The sequence below is a fragment of the Pyxicephalus adspersus genome, chromosome 3 (assembly GCF_032062135.1).
Source record: "Pyxicephalus adspersus chromosome 3, UCB_Pads_2.0, whole genome shotgun sequence".
NCBI classification, from domain to species: Eukaryota; Metazoa; Chordata; class Amphibia; order Anura; family Pyxicephalidae; genus Pyxicephalus; species Pyxicephalus adspersus.
The window spans coordinates 146,788,942-146,807,365 of NC_092860.1; the positions used below are offsets into that span (position 1 = coordinate 146,788,942).

At 36.8% G+C, this 18,424-nt stretch overlaps 1 protein-coding gene across 1 annotated transcript in view; it reads left to right on the plus strand.

Moving 5' to 3' along the window:
* CTNNA2 (catenin alpha 2) overlaps window positions 1–18,424 on the plus strand; it is a 1,156,022-nt gene that overhangs the window by 885,969 nt on the left and 251,629 nt on the right. Inside the window, exon 9 of the mRNA XM_072406902.1 lies at window positions 9,453–9,605. Coding sequence (XP_072263003.1) covers window positions 9,453–9,605 — 153 coding nt within the window. The remainder of the gene's footprint in view (window positions 1–9,452; window positions 9,606–18,424) is intronic.

The window sequence follows — 18,424 nt, forward strand, 5'->3', positions numbered from 1 at the left end:
CCATCACTCTTACTAATATTTCCCCCACAAGCATCTGCTTCTTGCAGTAGAACAGGTGCTTAATCTTCAAAAGGTTTGTGAATTCTCATTAAGGATACATTTTGGATGCGTCTGTTAATTCCAGCCCTGAAACCGGTGACGGGGCTTCATTTTCCTCATTAATACAAAACGTGCAATCTGAGTAAATATGAAGGCTGAGGACACCTTACGCATTATGGGACAGCAGTGAGGAGAGGAGGTTCTCATATTGTGCTGTTTTGGGTTAACTTGTTACAGTTTAGAATAGTGTTTCTGAACCAGGGTTCTGTTGAGCCCTAGGGTTCATTTAGAGGATAATATGGGCTCCTTGGCAATAAACCATTTTCTTTCTCAGTGATTTTTGAGCAGAGCTATAATTGAAGTCCAGTGAGCTGTGGATATAGTAATTATAGTAGGGGATCCTTAAAGACCTAAAAGTTATTTTAAGGGTTAACCATTTCACCATGTGAAAACGGTGGGGAAAGGTCGGTCTACATATTTACCCTAAGGTGGAAATTAGAAGGTGCTCTCCATCTTTGGTGGTATCTCTGATGGCATCTCATCTCAGACTTCATTAGGTTAGGAAAGTTTCAGAGAAAAGAGAATAAAAATTAGAAAAGCAATACTAGGAAATAATGTACTATAGAGTACTATAGACATCATGTGTTTCCGTTTTCTGGGTTTTTTATTAAAAGTCACTAATGTAGAGAATATCTATATCATATATTTGTGCTTGCTAGTAGGCCCCTGGTCCTTGCAGCTTAAAAAAACTGCTGTGTTCATAAGGACCCTTCTTCTCACTTCTACTGATGGCCTCCCCTTCCCATAGACTGAGAACATATTATAGTGGATTGTCAGAGACTGAGGACATACTATAGTGGATTGTCAGAGACTGAGGATATAATACCGTGAATAGTCAGAGACTGTGGACAAACTATATTAGATTGTCAGAGACGGAGAACATACTATAGTGGATTGTTAGAGACTGAGGACATACTATAGTGGACTGTCAGAGACTGAGGACATACTATAGTGTATTGTCAGAGACTGAGAACATATTACAGTGGATTGCCAGAGACTGAGGACATACTATAATGGATTGTCAAAGACTGAGGATATGATACCGTGAATAGTCAGAGACTGTGGACAAACTAAATTAGATTGTCAGAGACAGAGCACATACTATAGTCTATTGTCAGAGACTGAGGACATCCTATACTAAATTGTACGAGACTGAGGACATTCTATAGTGGATTGTATGAGACTGAGGACATACTATACTGGATTGTTAAAATGTACTATAGCAGATTGTTAGAATCTGGGGACATACTATTTTAGATTGTCAGAGACTGAGGATATAACACTGTGGATAGTAAGAGACTGTGGACATACTATAGTGGATTATCAGAGACTTAGGACATACTATAGTGGATTGTCAGAGACTGAGGAAATACTATAGTGGATTTTTAGAGACTGAGGATATGATACAGTAAATAGTCAGAGACTGAGGAAATACTATATTAGAGATGGAGAACATACTATAGTGGATTGTCAGAGACTCTGGACATACTATAGCAGATTGTTAGAGACTGAGGACATACTATAATGGATTGTCAGAGACTGAGGATATGATACCGTGAATATTCAGAGACTGTGGACAAAGGATATTAGATTGTCAGAGATGGAAAACATACTATAGTGGATTGTCAGAGACTCTGGGCATACTCTAGCAGATTGTTAGAGACTGTGGCCATACTATAGTGGACTGTCAGGGACTGCAGATATGCACAGAAATCCTTAGAAAATNGGTATGTATAAATAAATGATCACATGCATAGATATTGATATGTGTCCATGTGTGGCTGCCAATCATCTCCTATCCTTATTATACCCATTGCCTAGACAGGAAATAAGGAGAAATACCCTATTGGGGACACTAAGTTAGAACTGCACACCTGACCTTCTGCCTACTTGGTCCAGGTCAGTGATGTACAAGGTAGCAAAGCCATCTTTTGGCAACATCTCCAAAACTTGTACTTCCTTTAAATAACAACCCAGCAATGTATGTGCTCTCCATTGAACTGACTGACTCTTGTTCTAAAAAAATCAGGTATTTTATTACTATATTTATGTGGCAAACCTAAAAAAATGAATAGTGTATGTAAACCGAGAAAAAAAATTCTCTGCCTTCAATTACCAACATAAAAATAAACATCCCTAAAGCATTGTTTTTAGAAACAATAATTCAATGTCTGAAATGACAAAATATTCTTTGTGTCGAGGAAACTATGGAAAAAAGAAAAGAGCATACAGCAGCAAAATAGAATTTAAATTTAAAGACAGAAGCTAAACAAAAAAGCACTTTTTTCATTCTGACCTAGGAATAAAAAATATATTGTATTAGGAATGTTTTATTGGGGCAGCAATATCGGGTGAGCTCAGAGTACCACGGATCATTTGTTAATAGCGGATCATGTCCAGATCAGTTAGTTTTAGGATGGGGTTACACTGTTCTGTGCGTTTAGCAGTATGGATGTAAAGAGGCCCATAAAGTTTTTCTTTCCCCTTCATGTTTGTGTGCAGCACATACATGGGAACCTACCACATAGGAAATAATGGGACTGATTGCAGAAAAGCCACCCACCAACCAATGGGTAGGTTTACAATGGGCTCACAGATGAAGTCTCATGCCAATCAAATTGACATTGACAATTGGCTGTGAGCTAGTAAAAGGTGCGTTTGAACGTCATGTACATCTAACCTGGTCCTTTTCAGTCTAATCTCCATGAAGGCAGCAAAACAAAATACTTGATTATTAGCCTCAAAAAATAACTTCCTTGCATTGCAGCCTGGGCCCTCTCTGAATGAACATGAGAGTTGCCCCAGCAAACATTTATCAATGGTGTACACAGAGTTTATCTCGGAGTCTCCCAGCCGTCTCCATTCTAGAAATGTCAGCAGGATGCTGATTGCAGTCCAGTATTGATGGCCTGGAATGGATTTATTGGCTGCAATTTTTTAGGATTGGAACCCATGGAAGGTTGGCCTGTGGTTCAGGTTTATTCAGAAATGTTTTTGTCCTTCTTTTTGTAATGCTAGGGTATGGTATGTGTCCTTGTATTCTGCCCCAGAATTGTTTAGTGATTTTTTGCTTATAGTTTTGTACACTCAGCATCATTCTGTTCTATGGGGGGATGGGGGTGGATGAGCAGGAGGCACCTTGTTGCATTTTCCTCCATAACAGTGCACAGCAGTCATTCCTGATTGGCCATTCACAAATCCACCATTGATGAATGATGTCGAGGACCGCCTGACACTTGTCAGGTTTTTACCCAAGATATGCATGCCATTTCATCTTTAAAGAAAATCATCAGGCAGGTGTATAAAGTTTTAAAGCAGAACTTGAATTGGGTTCGGGCCAACACTTGGTTTGACTTTATTAGATCTGAACAAATAGCTTGTTCAAGCTGACCTTTCAACATAGGGAGTACTACAAGCCTATAACCACTAATATAACTGATGTAAATTATGGCTGTAAGCTCATTATCAAGATGAAAAAAAGGAGTTACTATTGGCTGGGAGTTGCCAGGACCTCCCCTGAAGAGCAGCTAGTGCTAACACAGAGCCTTTAGGCCATATGTAAAAGTAAACAGCTGTATATATTCCCAAACGTTGACAACAACCAGCAAATAGTAATGCTGACTGCTTGGCTATAGGCTTGCAGCTTTATCACATTATTTAGAATTTCGGCTGTAAATCTAAAGTGAATGTACACTGTAACGTTTATATTGAAAGGGGTAGTGGGTTACCTTGCCATTCAAGCAGTTGGCAGGGTATACTTTTATTGATAATAAGATATTCTGAGCTGAATTTTTGCCAAACTGAACAGTCTGGAAACAATTTGAGCATTGCTAGTTGGAAATTATGTTGTTGTGTTGCTAGAATGATAAATCTGCAACTCTCATTCACGGCTACACCTGGTTCTGTTCATTTTTGTAGATACAGAAAATTGTCTCAATATGTCTCCTGATATTCTCTATTCAGTAGTACTTTGACTGCTAGGGAGGAGTGGCACAAGGGGGCAGACAGGCTTTGCTATGAGGAAGAGGATGATCCCATTAGTCTTCTTCTGCTCCTTTACTGTCTAATCACAAGCTGTTGGTGAAAAAGTAACCTAGCTGTATTATTTACAGAAAAAATAGGTTTCTTCAGTCTATCAGAGCTGTATAACTCCCAAAGAACAGAAATACCTTTGGTAGGTAGAACAGCTAGTAGGTATGTATTTCAACCGTTTCTTTAGCTATTTCCTGTTATTTAGCTTCTAAGTATAAGCCACCTAAATGGGGTATTCTGTAAAGTCTGAGCAGACAAGATAGCTTTGTCTTCATCAGGTCAGAAATAAAATAGTACTGCCTGCTACACTGCGGACATATTCTGCTTTCATTAACAAGCTGTATGACTTGTGTCTAGGGCCCTGATGCAGACCCATCAGAGATCTGGGACAACTCTCCCCCAGACTACCCACAATGTACTGCTCAGTAGTTAGGTTTCTTATCAGGAAGCCTGTGCACTGTGGATGGGTGTGCCTAGCTGAATACAAATACTGACTTCCGGAAAAGTCGATATTTGCATAAGAGCACTTCAGGGATTGCTGAAATGACCAGATAGGAGCACCAATAGTAGAATACAGGGAAAGTAAATTTAATTTTTAAATTTGTTAAATGCAAGAGTGAATAAAGGTTGAAGTGTATTCTGCTTATAGTTTGTCTTCTATAATCCCCCCCCCCCCCTAATTAACATGCTATGACATTTTTTCAATTAAACTTTTTTGTTTTTATTACATACCTTGTTTTTCGCCCAGTGATGTAATCTTTATGGAATGTGGTCAGATTGGGGCTGGTGGGAAGGGCCACAGGGCGCTGTATATATTCTGAAATCATAACTACAACCTATATCATTGCTACTCTCAACAGTCCTTGGGCTAAAAGTAAGTAGTGGACTGACTCTTGGAAGGAATTATGCAAATATCAAAATGCCTTTCTGGCTACATGTCATTCTGGAGATGTTGAAATGCCTACAAAAGCAGTAGACTATAAGTAATGCCAACATGTGATTCTGTGAGTTTCCATGATTTAAAGAATTGGAACCCAATGGATAGAGGGTGGGTCAGAGACAGTCAGGCGGGGGAGGAAACGGTTAGAAGATGGTGGAAGTTCTCTAATGTAGGGATGTTGTGAGTTCTAATTGCAACTTCTGATGCATGCTAAGAGAACACAGAGTACAAGAGAGGAGCCTGAAGAACTATGCAGGACTGAAATTAGGGCTGGTGTTCACCTTTAAGTTTAGATGAACATTGAGACTCAATTACCACACAGGACTACTAATCAGGAATCAGTGTGATCATGCAAATAGAGTGCTTCTGTTTATCTACCAACCTATCGCCAATCCCAGGGGAACACATATCTAGAAAAAAGGGACATATAAGCCCATATATTCCCTAAATTATAACCTCTATCGGATCTCTATCTGCACATCCCGTCCTATGGGTCATTAACTCGCTGATCAAGCAATCGTGGTGGAATACTGTATCATTTGATGAAACAATACAGCACAAAGCATGTCCCGGGGTATAACACCCGAATGGATTTCTTCGTCTCTAATTCAGTCAGTTACCCAGTGACAACCATGTAAATTACCTAGCCGGTTGCGGACTTCTTAAAGTAACTCAGTAAATGGTTTCAGTTGCTACAGTAACACTCCGGGCTGTGTGCCAGGCTGCCTAATGATAGATTGGATCATGTGGCTGCATTATCAGTCTTGGAAAGCTGTCAAGAGTCACAATATCAGTTAAAAAATAAAAAATACATTTCTTAAAAGAGGTCTCGATCTTGCTGTCGAAAGATATTAAAGAGTAACTCTATGCTGCTTTTTTTTAAAGTTTAAAGGGAAATTTGGTCCCCTGCTGATTCCTTGCTTTGTCTGGGAGATTTCCCCCACCATCTGCCGCATTGTGATAACTGCTCATCATCCATGACCTGCACTTGCTGCCTGTCTGCTCCAGAATACATTTATCATATATTCTATAGGCTTTCAACTCCAGGGGGTATGTCTGATCTGAGTTCAGGGGGTACTTGTGCTTGTCAAAGTGACTTCATCAGAACTGCTATGAGTTTCACCAATTATTCCATATAAAACAGAATGTACAAAGGTATTTAGAAACATTGTAAATTGTCCAAAGAATTCTTTATCTATGCACAGTTAATGAATACAGCTAGCAAATGTAGCAAATAAACTCAAATGCTACCTTAAAAGAACTGCATGTCGTTCATGATTTCTGCCTTCATTACCCCCCTCCGCATCCAACAAAAACGTTTTATTATCATTATTCACAGTGCCCCCCATTATTACCCTTGAAGATCACACAGGTTATATGATTCTCTTCAATCCTCAATCATACAAAGTAATTCTGATGTTAAATGTAAGTAGTGCAGCCCTGGTTGAAGGTTTGTATTGTACAAAAAAATTAAAAAAAAAAAAAAAAAAAAAAAAAAAAAAAAAAAAAAAATATATATATATATATATATATAAATACACAGTTGGTGTTTAAATTCCCCAATGGTAATGGTAAGAGTGTATGGTAATGGTATGAACTTAAAAACGTTGGGTTCGGGTATCTCTATGTATAGTGGATCACAATTAAAAATGATCACTCTAATATAGCTGGTGACATTTGTGCACTTAGGTTCTCAGATTAGCATACAACAAAAACTTATTTACAAAAAAAAATCCTATCACTGAAACCCCAAAAATGAAAAAAAAAATAGTTCTCAGCTATATTAGAGTGATCATTTTTAATTGTGATTCACTATATAAAGAGATACCCAAACCTAACGTTTTTAAGTTCATTAAGTAGTTCATTGCCCAATAAATATAATATCTCAATTCCATAAAGTACTGTGGTCCCTAATATAAGCCAATGAATAAGAATTTAAAGGATTACTACATTTTCACTCTACTACCTGGGATACCAGTTATATTATTACCAAAGTTAACAATTTTATTAGAAAAGTTTCTGAATAATTCTGTATATGTAGCAGGCATACAGTATATCACTATAATATCGAAACTCATTTTAACATCTATGTTGTATCAATAGCTATGGGTTTCAATAAATATGTTACTTAATGATAATAATATTGTGTATTATTAATTAATAGCATTGATAATAAATAATAAAAATAAAAATATAAAAATAATATTATTCATTGTACCCCTCTGTCTCAATACATATTTGTAACACACACGGGACATTGGCAAACACTATAGAGTATCTACATATTGACTATTTACACCATAATGTTTTGTCACTGGTCTCTTACTGACTACATCGATATAGCTGGGAATACACTCTAAAAACAATAACAGGTTCTTGCATTAGGAGACCAAGGGTACCAGGTAATTTCTCCATGAGGCTCAGCAGACCCAACATGAAAAAAAAAACTCCTTGCCTTCCAAAGTAAAACCAAAAAATCAGGAACATTTCCATTTAGGGAATTTTATTTTTTTTTCTCTATTTTCATCAAACCACACGTGAAGACATTTTTAGAAAATATTCTATTTTGATATTATTGGACATTATTTGTAGGTTGTTAAAATATGTGGTAGTCAAGCATACCATGAGGTTTGGATTTACATGGCTCACCATCATGGTTTTATCCTGTACCCCCGGTCAATATGTTTTCTTATAATTCATCCTTTGATTATATGTGCATGGCCAAGACAAATCATCATCACCCACATTAACTTCAAATGTTTGTTATGTTATTTTAAGGGATATACAGTACTATACCCTGGAAAGGCCAAGCTTTGTTGGATCCCTATTTAATGTACAGCGCTGCGTAATATGTTGGCACTATATAAATCCTGTTTATTAATATTAATGATAATAATAATAATAATAATAATAAAAGCCTAATAGTTAGGATATATCTTTACAGAGCAAAACCAGGCAAACCACCTAGAAGATAACTCTATTTATTAAACAGGAAATCAGACTTTCCCTTAATCATTTCCTCAGGTCTATGTGTTTCAATGCCAGTAATTGATTCCAATGTTTGAAGGTATTTCAGATTCCCTGTTTTATAAATAAAGACGTATGAGTTAAAGTTAGCGTATAGTTAAAACCTTTTGCTGTAGTTATGGTTAAAGGAAAAAATCTTAAAAGCCAATCAGTTTATTTTTTTCTAACTGTGCCTCTTTCAGTGGATAATCTTTTACTTTCTAACTCAGACACAAAAGGAAGAGAAAATCTTTACTCGTATATATATGTTAAAATGTGGATAACAATCTACTTTTTGCACAAGAAGTCATATGTTAATATAGAAATAAGCATACGTTTTAAAAAATTTCCGGTATATCATAATTAAGTATAAAATGTATTGGGGCTTCCTAAATGCAATAACCCACATGATATTTTGGAGGCACAGGAGTCTCCTTTTTTAAGGTACGGACACATAACACGTCTCCTGCCAGCACACATTTGAGCCCTAGTCTTTTAATGTGAACAACATCACTTTAGCAGTATTATATGTTCCAAATTTGGACTCCATCAGTAGTTCCTCTCCAGACACTTTATTTAACACTGGACCAGCTGGTAATTTTGTTCCCTGTATTAAGCAAGGCTGTTAGCTCTTTGAATTTCAGTGCTAGTCTAAATGCAATTGAAGATAATAACCGAATGCAAAGAATATTTATTTCCAAAAACATATCATTGGTATTTTGGTTATAGAACTCTAATTAAGTCTTCTTTTGGCACTGGCGTTCTTTCAGCTTTTTTCTTTTATGTTTTGCACCCCATGGATTTTTTGGCCACACACACAAAGGATTTGTTTGCATAGTGAAATCATTTTATGGAAAGTAAAAACATCAACTTGATATAGACTATATCTATATTTCAGGAACAGCTTCCTAAACACAATGGTACCTTTTGCTTGGGCAATGAATTTATGAAAGTGAACAAAAACTGTTAGAAAAATGGTGCGACTCAATTTGAGTCTTTAATTAAGATGGATGCAGCGAGCCTTTCTCAAGAACTATAATGAATTTTTGTGCAATAATATACCTTTCTAAGTTTAAAAGGTGTTTAAAACAAGGAAATGTTCAACTTTAGACCAGCCACAAACATTTTGAATGTGGTGTGCCAAACTTATCAGATGAATGCCAAAGTGAAAACTGGAGCCACCAACCATGTAGACTACTAATTACGTTTGGAATGAAAATAGCTGGAGCATACCTCAAAAACCCAAAATCGATGGCACTAGAACACTTGAAATGGTCTGATCTTTGTAACTAAAGCTTGTTAATTTTCCTGATTTACATGTTATAATCCTTAACCACTAATAGAACCTGTTGCTTTTTTATCTCTTGGTTGCTAGCTTCGGAAAGCTGTAATGGACCACATCTCAGACTCTTTCCTGGAGACAAATGTTCCCCTGCTGGTTCTCATCGAGGCAGCAAAAAGCGGTAATGAGAAGGAGGTAAAGGAATATGCCCAAGTGTTCCGCGAACATGCCAACAAATTGGTGGAGGTAAGCCTTTGTTTCACATCAAAAGACCTTCTTTCATGTTCTTTGTGAAGTATTAAAGCAGCCTGGATGGATATGATATTACCTTTATGAGATAATGAGCTGTGCAAGACTAGCTTTCAAGACATGTTTTTTCTAAACCTCCAAAGATTTTCTCTTATTGTTGTTGAAAAATATACAGCCTTGAGATTCAGGTATGTAATGCGGCAATGTTTGGTGATAAGTAATGTACTTTACAGGGCATGCTGTATGCATGTTACTAACACACTAAGTAAACTGGGCTTTTTAGCAAAAATATGTTTTACACCAACAAAATGAATGTGTGATGCAGATAAGAAAACGCATTTGTAAAATTGGATATATTATTGGTATAAATAAATGGATCAGGCTACTATGTGACCTGCCTAATGACAAGTTGCATGGAAATATGATCACTTGCAAACTGTAATCATTATGGGTTCCATATATTTCCAAGACAGTTTTTTTTAGAAAGGATATCTATATCTAACTACTATCATATGCAATAATCGGCAATGATGTTTGATTGAAATATTTTTTTCAAATGCAGGATATAGGCACCTATATACATCAATAGTCAATACACTGTAATGGTGGAAAAAAAACTAATTTAAGAAGCAAAAATATCAACAGTTCATTGTGTTTAGTACAGCAAACAAAGAATCAAAGTCTCAAATGGCAGCATGAAAGTATACGCGGTTAAAAAAAATAAGACCTTAAAACAACTTGGGTCTAGTTTAACTCCTTGGCCAAGAAGGTTTTCCAAAGATGGAAACTTTAAAGTGAAGCTCTACTGAGTTTATGGAAGCTGCCATTGCTTAACCTTTTCTAAAGAATAGCATTAATTCCCTGTAAAGCTGATCTTTACTTTTGAGTTCAGTAGTTTATACACAAGTATGAAACAAGCAATTGTTCTTGGTCAGGGATTGAGAAAGCAAAGGATCACCAACCAACCAACAGCAACCAGGCAAGCTGTATTTTTTAGAACAGCAGCTTAAGTTTTTTCCAGTAAAGTTCCAATTTTTTTAGCATCCGCAGGGCCATGAGTTGTAAGGTTTTAATGGAAATACGTGGTATTTTATATTTAGGTATACAGTTATTGACCTACCATAATACTGTTCAATACAGCATAAGTGGAATGAAAACAGCACTGTCCAAGGACAGGAAAAGCAGTTGTGTATTCAATAGCCACTTGAACAAAATAAGGCAGAGTAAAGTCATGTATAATTTGCTGTTGGAGCAAGCAGCTGAGGTTCGTAGCTGGTAGACAGGTGAGGGTCAGGGCACCACATTTTCATTGGAAAGGATCGTTAATGATCCTTTCCAACAATGATTATTGCACGTGTGTACGTAGCTTAAGACTCTGTGCCCACAAAAATCATAACAATGATCATAAAATAGTAGGAGGAAAAGTTCCAGAACCTCAGAAAGTATTATTTTACCAAAAGCGTGATCAGTGCTTGGAATAGACTTCCAGAAGGGTTGGAGAATCAGTAAACAATGAATTTAAATATACTGGGGACAAACATATATATACTCAAGAAACCTCAGGGGTTAGCACTCCAGCCTTTGCAGCGCTAGGTCCCAGGTTCGATTCCCAGCCAGGACATTATCTGAATGGAGTTTGCGGGTTCTCCCCGTGTCTGTGTGGGTTTCCTCCGGGTACTCCGGTTTCCTCCGGGTACTCCGGTTTCCTCCCACATCCCAAAAACATGCAGTGAGGTTAATTGGCCTCTCCCTAAAAACTGACCTTAGACTACATTAATGACATATGACTATGATAGGGACATTAAATTGTGAGCTCCTTTGAGGGACAGTTAGTGACACGACTATGGACTATGATGGCGCTATATAAATACTGATAATATTAATATTATAATAATATATAATAATAATATTAAAAGACAAGCTGAGGTTGTAGAAGGCTAAGCAATTCTAAAGTCAAAGACAAGGTAAGGCCAGGGCAAGTCTAAATACAACTCAGGAGCTGAAAAAATAATATAAAAATACCAGAAAAATAATACAGATACCGGAGGCCAGCTTTACAAATAATGTTCTGCCAATTAATTACAGACAAGAGTTTAAAAGGTTACGATTACAAATATCACATTTAGAGAGTATTGTTTGTGCTACCAGCAGGTGGCTAAATACTTTAATTAAAGTGCAAGTTCTAGAAGGAATTGATGATCAAAACAGCCTATAATGGTAGAAATGGAATTGACTCTGAGACAAGCCAGCGTCAGAGCACATTGCAGACCCATCAGAACATCAAAGGTAATATAAGAAGCCACAATCCAAGCCAAGTGACAACTTCCTGGGTTGCCAAGGGACAAGAGTTATTAGACAAGACTAGTTTGAGTCAGGAGATGAAGATCAGAAGTAGTTGATTAGCATCAGAACTAAATCAATGAGTAGCTATATCCTAATGTAAGTCAAATTCAGCAAATTGCAGGAACAGCTTACCAAACACAATGGAACCTTTTGCTTGGGCAATTAATTGAATTGCAGTTGCAGAGATTTGAGCCCACACCACCGTTCCAAACATGTACAAATAAATGTACAGGGTAATACCTAATCATAGTGTGCTCATAAAAGCTGTTGGAGTGCATTCCAAAGGTACCGATATGTTTTTATTCTTAAAGAAAAATTAATAGAAAATGAATTCATGGCATTGGTAATCATGAACAAGAATTAAAATAGCTTGTAAATCTGATGCACCATAATAATATAGGCACATCCCCCAAGCTATACTTGGTGTAAAATATATGTGTGGGATATAAATGTTTTGTGTTTTTTTTATTAAGAGGAAATAAATACACTAAATACCTATAAAGGGTGGGAGCCCCTGGAACTAGGGCTCCTGAGCAGACTTAAGAAAAGATGATTCTTTGGAGGGTTTATATAGCAAGTTGATGAGGGCTTCCAACCTGTTAAAACTATAAAACAGGTAAACTAAGAAAGCAGATGGTCAACCAAAGCCCCTTGCCATTAACTTCACACAAGAAACAGAAGCAGCCGGGGGGAACTACTACAGGTGAGGGTATTGTAGATCCAGATTTGGAGGAGATCAAAAAGGCTTACCTTAGTACAATCATTGCAAGTGACATGTAACTCTCCATGCTAAGTTATTGGCTGATGCCAAATCAGTGGTTGATGAACAATTTCCAAACCATGGTATTTCTTATTTGTGATGACTAAGATTGAGAACCCTAATATTCTAATACTTTACTGACTCAGAACCTTCAATGTTGGTTCCAGGTCTTAAGATCTGTGGAGGCATAATTTGCATTCCTATCTATATGCTTTTGCAGATCTTCTAGTTATTACCCATAACATCTTTAGGATGTCATTAGGGATGAGGCGCTGTTCATTTACAAAGGTACATGAGTCTCTGGCATTCTCGCAAAAATTTCCTCGAACTTCCAATGGTCCGCGGAATTTCTGCAAACTGATTTCGCGAAACCATCGTAAGAGGAAATTAAAACAGGAGGATTCCCAGAGTTGCATTCAGCCTTGGAAATACTCCTGTTCGTGCGATCCCTGGGCACTAGAGGTTAATGATTCAGCCCTGGAAATCCTCCTGTTCGGCGAAAGCTCGACAAATCAGAAGGCTGTTCTTGCTTACATTTTCAGTAAGTGAGAAAGGCTTGATTCGCCGCGAGATCGAACTTAATATTCTCGCTCATCCCTAATCATCATGTGTTCAGCTTGTCTGTGCTTATTCTAAATGTTCAAGCGTTACTTCTGCTATAGTCAGTCAAGTCCCAAATGGGTACCTAGATTCTGTGTGTTTTATTTGTCCTGGCCTTCAACCTGCTCAATTTTCTATGGTTGGCTGTCTGAGCTGACCACCTGTCTTAAAACTAACCGCATTTCTTCCTTGATTTGTCATCTGTTGCCACTGCTATCTACCAACTGCTGTGTCAGCTAGATCAGGCAAAGTTTGAATTGCAGCATTTCATTTAACCATTCTTGATTAGGGTTCGGGTGTATGTTGCAATGACCTAAGCTTTAACGCTGAGTAATGTCTAGCACATGCCGAAGGTTCAAGGCTGATTCTTACAGTTTCAAAGATTGTGCTTCATGATGTGTACCACCAATTACATTCAAATGTCCAGGGAGGTTTAAATCTCATTAGTGTTGACATGTTTTCTTACTTTGAGCTTTCTCTATTTGGAAGGCATGAAAGGGCTTGTGCTTAGAAATTCGTGATCAGCCTCACAGCTGTATATCCAATTGTGAAATGTTGCACCAGCACCAAGATTGGATCAAAAACTACAACAGAATATTAAGTTTTATTTCTGATTTAATACCCAACATGATACAGTTTTCAAACTATTAGTCTATTTAATAAATCCAGCAGTACTAAATCATGCTACAGCCGTCCATACTACAGCCCATGTCATATATATTTCAACAAAAACATTATAATTTACAGAATAAAAATCCAGAACCTACTAATATTCCAGATTTTGCACAATTTATTGATTGCTTTGTCTCAGTTATTGATGTGAGGACCTGCAGTGCAATTTGGGGAAATCTGAGCTCCTCAACAATTAGCCTTTATTTAAAAAGAAACAAAATAATAAAAGAATATGTGATGCCTTAGGGTTCCTAGAATTAGTAAAACACTAACATTAAATCATTTGTAACATATTGGTTCTTTGGAATTCTTCAGTAAATCTAGCTCCTGGATTATATTGCCATCTATTGCACAGGTGCAAGATTTTTATCATCTGGCTTAATTGCTCAGTGGTTTTGTATGTATTTTTTGTATACCTCCATTATTAAAAGTATTCCTGCTTTTTTCCAGCAAATGGAGCACTAGTCACCTTCCACATGATTTTCAGGCTCTCCTTCGTTTCTTTGATGGGAAAAAGCCACAAAATTCAAAAGCTCAAGCTGATAATAGTTCAGCCTAACCCTCAGCCAGATTTGGCTTATATTCTCCCTGCTATAAACATTATTCTTTCTACTCACCAAATCTGACACATTGGGATGATTTGCAGAAGTAACTAAGGCTGTTCATTTACTAAGGTACATGTGCATGGAAAGCTAAATGAAGAGGACTTTTCCTTGAAAATTGGATTGGATTATTGAAGTCAGCAAAGCTGCATTTCATTCACTAAGCTAAGTGAAATATTACTTAGAAGGGGATAATTCACTTTGCTATAAAGCGCTATATTTGGTAAATCAATCCCATTGCACTGAATGTACTCCAATGGACACCATCTTAAAATCTAACTATCTATTTCTATATATGGATTCTGAAAATAACCAAAAACCCCTGTAAAGATTAACAGACTTTTCAGTCACCCAATTACCTAAATATTCACAAATAATAATTTCAAACAAAAATAAAATAATTAAAACTTTACAAAGAGTTTTTTTTACAAATTCTACCATAAACGATATTGTAATATTCTCTTCTTATTCAATGCATTTCACAGATTTCATTCTGATTCTTCAGCAAAATGCACAGAAATCTCCTGAGGAAGCAGAATGAAATTTGCGAAACGTTTTGAAAAACATGGGAATATTACAATATTATCTATGGTGTAATGTGGCTGGATTGTTTCCTTTGAAATTTTTTTAATAAATTAATGATTGTTTTAAGTATTAAGAAAAATCTATTAAACTCAGTAGGAGAAATATGTTTTTGGTTATGTGTCCATGGGACAAGGCACATAATTAATGAATATCCAACCCCTAAAGATTTATGGAATTAAAGTCTGAAAATATCAATTTTGCATGAAAAGTATAATATTATATTTTAAAACCATAAGGTTAGTTAAAAAGCACATGTTCAAAGTGAAAAGGGCCCAATAAAACATGTACTCAAGATAAAGTACATTAAATTAAGAAACTTATGCAAATCTACTTGAAAATCCTAATATCTTTCATGCTTGAAATGGGTTAACACGTTTGATTTAGACTCCAATTCATTCTTATTTTGAACTTCTCCCCATTAGAATGAGACATCAATTATCAAGACAGCTTTCAATGGACAAAACTGGTATAAAAATTGGAAATTTACTATGTTCTATAAAATTAGACGGAGTCCGCTAAATGGAAACATAATTATAGTAAAATAGCCATTTTCTTTGCCATTTAGGAAGTGAAAGGAATGCATTTTCTGAAGTAAATATAGATAAAACCTAATTTTAATGCAATATTAAAATTAATCGTTTGGGCTGCATTTGAAATTATACAATGAACATATTACCTTGCATGGAAAGAAAATGGTTTAATTTGAGGCAGAACTCCATAGGAAGTAATACAATAATTAACAGCCTATTTACAAATACAATATCAAAACCAGCTTTTGCTGCAATAGTCATCTTCAACCAAGAGGTTTCCCCTGTGGTCATTTCTAATGCGCCCTCTGATGGCCATGTCATTCAATCAACTTGCCTTGCAACAGGCTATTGCAAAGTCATATTCACTACAAAGTATTTTTTGGTATTAAAGGCATGACAGTTTTGGTGCTTGGTTATTGGTTCGAGCATTGGAGGAGTCCTGCATCCGGAGTGGCTTTTATTTACTTACAGATGGCAACCTAGTTGAATAAAAATGGGAAAAAAGGAATGTGAAGGAACAGTAGCAGGCTGATGAAGCACAGTAACTCCTTTCCTCACACCCACAGCACACATCCTCAGGCAGCATGTTTTTTTTTTTGTTTTTGTTTTTTTTTGTTGCTGATGTGCATTCTGCACCCCTTATTGGCTTATGAATAATGTTCATATTTGTTTGTCTTTAACCTATGCGGGTAATCTATTTATACAGTGCTGGTCATAGCATACAGCAGGAGACAGACACAAACATAATATGAGTTGTAGAAAACTGCAGATGTGCGTCAGCAGATGCTTAGACTCTGCACAGTCTGCCGACATGCAGCAGAAGATGGCCATAGACTGCAAACATGGTATAGGAGCTATTAGAACTCAGGGACATAATACAGGAGATAGTTATTGTACACATGAAACAGGAGATGATCAGAGTATGCAAACATGATAAAAAAAGTTGATGGAGATTGGGACATGTTACAAATGATAATTTGTTGGAGATCTTGGAAATGCTTCTGAAGATGATCAGAGGCTGCAGATTAATATTATTATTAATAAACTGTATTTATATAGCGCCAACATATTCCACGGTGCTGTACATTAAATTAGTCTAGCAAATGATGGACAGTTACAAACAATAATGCAAGGGGGGGGGGGGGGGTGCCCAAAAGAGCTTACAATCTAAGAGGTGGGGGAAGCAGCACAAAATAGGAAAGTAAACACCCAAGAGTTGCGTGCAGCCACCAAGCCACAGGTCGGACAGCTAGACATTTAATCCTAATTTTGGGTTGGACACTAAGCTCTTTAACCCTGATTTTGGGTTGGGCACCAAGACATTTAACCCTAAGTTCGGGTTGGACACCCAGGCCTTTAACTCCTAACTTTGGATTGGAAACCAGGGTCTTTAACCCTAACGTTGGGTTTGACACCAGGGTCTTTAACCCTATTTTTGGGTTGGATACCAAAACCTTTAACCATAAGTTTGGGATGGACACCGAGAACTTTAACTGTAACTTTGGTTTGGACACCAGGACCTTTAGCCTTAACTTTAGGTTGGACATCAGAGCTTTTAACCTTAACTTTAGGTTGGACATCAGGGTCTTTAACCGTAATCTCGGGTTTGGTACCAGTGCCTTTAATCCTAACTTTGGGTTGGACACCATGAATTTTGACCCTACTTTTGGGTTGGACTTCAGGGTCTTTAGCCTTAATTTTAGGTTTGGTACCAGCGCTTTTAACCCTAACTTTGGGATAGACACCAGGAACTTTAACACTAATTTTGGGTTGTACACCAGGGCCATTAACCCTAATCTTTGACCCTTGACTGTAATCTAAGCCCCAACAATAATATACCAGCTAAAACCTATTGTTCACTTGTTCATCATCATGTCATCTGTGTCTCCTGTGTGAATTGCAATACAAAGTTTTCACACAAGAAGTTTGCTTTAAAAGTTGCCTGCTGTGATATTTCCCATTAAAGAAAACAACAAATCTCATGGGTACACAGTCCCGATGTCTACTTAGCGTGTTTTGATTAATCCAGGCTTTCTGCACTCTGAAGAGGTAATTATCAACTATTTGTTTCTATCTAAATTGTTTCCTATTTATAAGGTGGTAGCTTGAAGAAAGATCTTATGGTCCTCAGACAGACAAATGAATCACATTTGTTTGGTAATGATATCTTCAGCGCTCAGGAGGTAGATTCAAATGATTTGTGAGCCGTCGGTTGCTAAGCAGCACGTATCTTTGAAAATAATAATAATAACAGCGGAATGTCTACATTCCTGTCAAAGTTTTCTTATTTCCTCTATTTTCGGATGATAAAACAGCATGGAATATGAGGAACGTGTGGTGTATTAATGAGATTGCATGGCCTTCTGTTTTGTATGGCGTATTCTACCCTAGGTGTGTCCATTTTGTTACATTGTTTTGTATGTAGAGAACAAATAAATTAATGAATTAATATTGTAGATCAAAATCTCACTTTTAGTTGTGAAAGGAAATTACATCTCACTTCCTGTCCTTGTTTAGCTTTGTACATCAATGTGTCACATGGCGTCACTGGAACAGGAAGTGATCGGAAATTTGAAAGTTAGCACAAGCTCTGCTTTATCCAACTTTATTGAAATGTCTAGTGTTTACATTGGTTATCTAGACAAAACTTCTTTTTGTCTAAATTTGGTTATATTGGAGAAGGGACAGAATCTTGGAATCTACTTCTGCAGGCCTGAGATTAAA